At 35.7% G+C, this 5,951-nt stretch overlaps 1 protein-coding gene across 1 annotated transcript in view; it reads right to left on the bottom strand.

Moving 5' to 3' along the window:
• Window positions 1–3,920: 3,920 nt before the first annotated feature.
• LOC112510817 (WD repeat-containing protein PCN-like) overlaps window positions 3,921–5,951 on the bottom strand; it is a 5,078-nt gene continuing 3,047 nt past the window's right edge. The window contains exons 7-10 of the mRNA XM_025116167.1: window positions 5,499–5,942; window positions 5,154–5,335; window positions 4,461–4,721; window positions 3,921–4,382 (exon numbers count right to left, since the gene is read on the bottom strand). Coding sequence (XP_024971935.1) covers window positions 4,085–4,382; window positions 4,461–4,721; window positions 5,154–5,335; window positions 5,499–5,942 — 1,185 coding nt within the window. The 3' untranslated portion in view covers window positions 3,921–4,084. The remainder of the gene's footprint in view (window positions 4,383–4,460; window positions 4,722–5,153; window positions 5,336–5,498; window positions 5,943–5,951) is intronic.

Genomic DNA, 5,951 nt, shown 5'->3' with positions numbered 1-5,951 from the left:
GTTTTCTCAAAACCACATAAAACCGTATTATAATATCGACTAAGACAAAAAAAAAAGCGAAACACTAAAATCAAGATACAATCTGAACATTCATAATCACAAAATTGCCACGAGACTTCTCAATAATTACAAAATTGTCACCGTGCAACTTTAGACCATTAGATCGTATGCTTATAAAGTTGATCAATGAACATAAATTAGTTTTACGGGTCTCACGAAAAACTTTTGGTCTCACGTGAACCCAACCATATATATATATATATATATATATATATATTTATTTATTTATAAAGCATAAGAGTATCATCGCCCCTGCGTTATTTCGTCCAAATGTTCGATTAAATGTTTAAAAGAGCAAAATTGTAAGATCAAGCTCAGGATAATCATTAAGCTTCTTTATGGTATTTAGTATGTTATGGTATGTTTAGAACATTTAAATGTTGCAAATCATTGAAGTTGGGATTATAAAAGTGAGTTGAGGAAAAATGTGAAAATTGGAATTACGGACAGTTGCAAGTCTAAAACCAATTGTGGTATCTTTCGTCTTTAACCACGCGGGACAGAACTGTTACAGTTTAGTTTAATGTTTGCGGTTTAAAAAATCGCAACCCAACTCAACCTAAACCGTATGGTTAGACTGTTTGCGCCTGGATGGGTCGAACTGAAACTTTGTTAAAAAAATAGTTTGGGCCAAAGAGAATACGTCAATCAATAAGGACCGTTTTGGTTCTCTCCAACTTTAGTGTTTTCCTTACGTTTAGTCATTTATTTTGTAATTGAACAAAAATCAACCCCACAACTATTATGAACTAAAAAAATTTCTTACTTTTTATAAAAAATTATCAACCATAGTTTTTTTACTTTTGATTTCAAATTACATAATAAGAAGTACGTAAATTTAAAACTATCTTATATATCTATAATAAAGATAAATAAAATTTCTTTCCTCGGTAGATTATTACTTATTAGCATTTATTATACTCAATTTTATATTAATAAAAAACATTTATTGAATTTTTTTCGTACTTACCAAGGGTCACCAAGAAAAGTGAGCTTTGATGATACACCTTTTAGGGGTTATTTGGATCATGAGAATTTGGTGGAATTGAAAGGAATTGGAATGTCCAATCCTTTGACCAAATTCCAAATAGAGTGTTTGGTTCACATAATTGATGTGAAGGAATCCTTCCAATTCCAACAAATTCATTAAGTTATTGATTTCACAATTTCACCGCATATACCATGGATTTCAAATTCCAATCCGACAAATTCCTTAGCCCTCATCCATTAATCGATGCTATATCTCGATTTGCTATGTTCTGCTATGCTCGATCTTGTTTAAAACTAATAATGGCAACATGCCAGGTTCGGGCCGGTTATTGGTATCCCCGTCCCGGAAACCGATAATTAAAACCGTCCTCGTGACCTCCCCGATCCCCGTCAGGAATCTTATCGGGGATCCCCATCGGGTCCCCGCGGTTTCCCCGATCCCGGTTGGGGAACCTGTTAAGGTAAAAATCTTTTTTTTTCCGTTCACCGTTGGTTATAACCGAACCCGAAACCGAAACACGAAACAAATTTAAAAAAATTACAATATGTTAATTTTCACAACTAAAAGTAAATTACAATTTTTTTAAAGATGCAAGTTTAAATGTCTCAAACATAATCGAACCAATTACAAACAATGTATTAGATTACAAAATAAAACTAAACAGAACTGCAAACATCATACAACTAAAATCACGATTTCACAATTAGACAAATAAATTACTGTAACACCCATATATTTTTACCACTAAAGAAATGTTACGTAATCTAAAATAGATCCTCCAAAAGCATTCCAAAAATAATGGCTAAATTAAAACTTTAGACCGTTTACAGCGGAAGACTTTAAAAGAGTAAATATATAACTTAATGTCAGTCCGGCCCACCGGGTTGCTTTACAAATTTATCTATCATAGATGATTGCACCTAAATATTGAACTTAAGTGGACTAGACAAGTCTCTATGTATGCCCTTCTTTTTCTTTGTCCAACCTGAAACCTTCTGTCCCTAAGATGCATACTATAGTCAGCTTATAAAGCTCAGTGAGTTCATAGTTTGCGTGAGTAAAGATCATTTCATATCATACATATCAACTTGTAAATTTTGTACCAAATAGTATGCATTTTCTGAAAAACATGCAACACTGAAAGAAAAGAGATCTCATAAATTATCTATCGGGTATGAGTCATTTAGTCACTGCATTCCCTGAGTTGTCCGACCTGCACCTGTCTAGACACTCATTATGGGGTTGTGCCACTTGTCATGTGACTTCTTGGTCAAATGTTCACTCGCTAAAACTGATCATGAAACTTTCAAATGAAATAACATGCTAAAGTTATTTGAAAACAAAATAAACATATAACATGCAATTGATCATAAAATAACATACATGTAAAATATATCGTAAGATGTATGTAATTGAAATATCATGTATACGTACACATCATCAACGATTCATATCAAGCTAAAATAAATTTGTACTTAGGTATGCATCCTAGTGAAATCTCATGAAAACTCACCTGATTGCGTATAGATTGACTACCGATCGCTCTTGACCAAATGCCTACACATTTCATACCATAACATCTCATTAACGTCTTAATTTCTCAAAAAGTCAACAAAAGTCAACTATTGTCATTCTGACCCAACCTAAAGTCAAACTTCGTATCCGAGTATCTTAATATGCCTCAAACAACTCTATTTGACCCGTCATTAATATCCACATAGGTCAAATATGCCAAAGATCAACTCTTGGTCAACTCGCTCAACCCCGACTAACTTTAGTCAAACCCCAAGTCTAAAACTCATTGGCATCCCAAAAAAACATTTCAACATCTTATAATCTCATCTCTTTAAATTAAAACGTCACAATAATTACTTTACTCAAATTACGACGCTTAAATCATCAAAACAATTTAATGATTTATATAAGCATCCTCCTTAGAAAATAAATAATTAACTAATATTAATATTCAAAAAAATAAATTAATTAATACTAATTCAATTTAATATATTAACTAATTTAGAAATTAAATTAATTAGTTAATATAAATTAATTAACTAAATCTGAAATTTATTAGTTTGAATCAATTCACAAAATCATATAACTTAAGTACCCAAATTAAGCCCAAAAAATATAGACTTCTTTTGTTAAAACAATAAGGGCTTAAAATATAGTCCAATAAGTAACTTGTTAGCTTTGGCCCAACATTAATAAATTAAAAGAGGAAGCCCAAAAAAACGTGGCCCAACAGACCACAACCAGCGACCAACAGCAGCAAATGTTGGTCACGCCGGCAGCCGGAAAAACAGGCCGATGATCACCGTTCTCACCCCCGTTAAAATCCTCGAATTCCTATTCAAAACTGCTCGATCTGGTATGCTCGACCTCTCTCTCTCTCTCTCTCTCTCTCTCTCTCTTTTTTTTTCTTTTCATCCTAAATAGGATTTTCTCGAAATGCCATCTATGTAAATTTCTCGTTGAATTCCGTGAACCAAACAAAAAAATTCCAAACAAAAAAAATTCCAATTCCGTTAAGAATTCCATTCCAATTCAATCCAACCAAACGCAATCAAAAGACATGGTCAAATTCCATCAAATTTCATTCCATTCCCTCAAAGTCAAATTCATTTGATGAATTCCAATTTTATCAAATTCCATTCTACGAATCAAACGCCCCCTTAGCGATGACATGTTTCCACCACAAGTTATAACGACAAAATTGTTGTTATATACGCTTTCTGATGATAAATGGATTTTTAGCAACAACTCGTTGCTAAAACACCTTGTTTCTTGCAGTGGGCCCTGATTTTACGTTCGCTCAAGGCCTATAAAATGTCACGAACGGGTCTGGTTTCAAACAACGTACAAGTACTTGAAAAAAGAATTTTACTATCAAAGAAAACAAGATTAAATAAAAGATACATTACAAAACAAGATTAATTTCACCACTCACCCCTCCCCTGTTGATAAAGAGAGAACCAAGACACCAAAACTGAACCACTCTACCCAACCTCTTCTACTTGAGAACGACCACGATTAGGTCCCGAATATGTATCTGTGAACGGGCTGCGCGTCAAAAGTCTTAACCACTTGCAACCATGGTTTATCTATCACTAAAACAGAACCTTTTGAAAGATGCCCAACATACAACACTGGTTCTCTGAAACCACGAATTTCAACATTCTTATTTTTACTTTCTAACTCATGCACCTCTATCAACTTTCGTTTTATTTTCCCCTTGTATAACTTCTTTAACGTTGAATCCTGACCCTTAACTTTCTCATGATCTTCATCTCCGCCAATCAGCATCCCCAAGTCAATGAAGCACATTGCCCTAAAAAAGACAACAATCAGCAAGCAATCCAAGTTTAATAGCATGTTGGCTAATTTCATATTGTGCAAATCCAACTACCTGGCACTGTAAATGATGACACTTGATGAATTCAAAGTTGGCGGAAAGGTAAGCCCGATAACCTCTCCAGGGAAGTCTTGATATCTTCTTGGTAAGATTAATGTGTTGTTGCTAGACCATTCTCCTAGTTTCTTAGCATACACGTCAAACGCATACACTTGATTGGAAGACGTGGATATTATTAGCAAATTGCTATTTCGAGGAGTAAAACCTCCAGCGGTAACTGAGGCACCATCCAATCTTGAAATAAACCAGTGTTGCCTGCCCACAGAAACAAGACTCACATACTAGACAGAAAAGATATCAAAATATAAATAAACAGGAAGAAAAGTAAACTTGATCTGAAGCCTAATCCCAGGGCGACCACCTGCTTTGCAGGTAGCCCGGAGTCGCCGCATTTGAACCTCCGTGGCCACAAGAGGATTTTTGTTCCTTCTTGGATTTGAACCTGGGACCTCCAGGCACTTTTGACCTTGGAGCCAAGCTCAAACCAATCAAGCACCACCCTTGTATCTGAAGCCTAATTTGATGTCAGAAGTTGCAGGAGAAAAGCTTGCCATGACTTGCAAGGGCCTCACAATTGCAAAAAAATCTAAAAATTGTAAATCAACCATCTAGAATCACCCAGAATAGCAAGCACGAAGGTAGAGTCGGAAGAGAATTTCTATAAAAAAACTACCACTAGCTCCTTACCTTTGCGTCTCCAGATTGAATATATACACATCTCCAAAGCAGTTGACAGCAGCTAGCCACTGTCCATCAAGACTAGTAAACATCTTTGTTATTGGAGGCTGAGTAGGCGGTAATTCTTCATCGGACTCCGTACGACAAGGTGTGAATCTGTGAGTTAACTTCAGACTTCCAACATCTACAACCTGGAATTTTAAGAGATCTCATCAAAGGAGTCTGATAAAGAGCGTAAGATGGAAAGTGGCATTCAAGTCATGTCCCAGGTAAATTATAAACACATGCACAAATATACACCCAAGAGGGAAAAAAAAGTCCACATGTAATAACAGAGAGAGAATGCTCGCTTACATATATCATTCGGTCATGTCCTGATATCATTAACCGTGAAGAATCTGAACTAAAAATCATGGAATGGGCAAATGGTAAACATGAAGGAAGCTTTCTCTTACTTATGGACCACACACTTTTCCCAGTTCCATTCCTTTTCAACTCAAAAAGGCAAGGCTTCACATGATCTGAATAGGAAAAATATCTCCCTGAAGGGGAGATGGAGCTGCAAATGATCTTCCGCGATCCCTTGCTCTTGACTCGAGCCACCATATTCGTAGTTGATAGACCACCAGATGGTCCGGAAACCATGTTAGAAACATCTTCTCTTTTCACATGGACTGTAAAAATATCTAACCAGTGTGAGGCCTGGACCAGAAGCAGACAAGTCAACCTGTCAACTGTACTGCACACCAATTGAATGGGTGGTCTCTGTGGTGCTGGGCAGATATCATGTGGAGCGAATTGTGTGAA

Source organism: Cynara cardunculus (genome assembly GCF_001531365.2).
Source record: "Cynara cardunculus var. scolymus isolate 2C chromosome LG 4, CcrdV1, whole genome shotgun sequence".
In the NCBI taxonomy this organism is placed as follows: domain Eukaryota; kingdom Viridiplantae; phylum Streptophyta; class Magnoliopsida; order Asterales; family Asteraceae; genus Cynara; species Cynara cardunculus.
The sequence above is the reverse complement of the archived record's forward strand: the minus strand, read 5'-3'. Positions and strand labels throughout refer to the sequence as shown.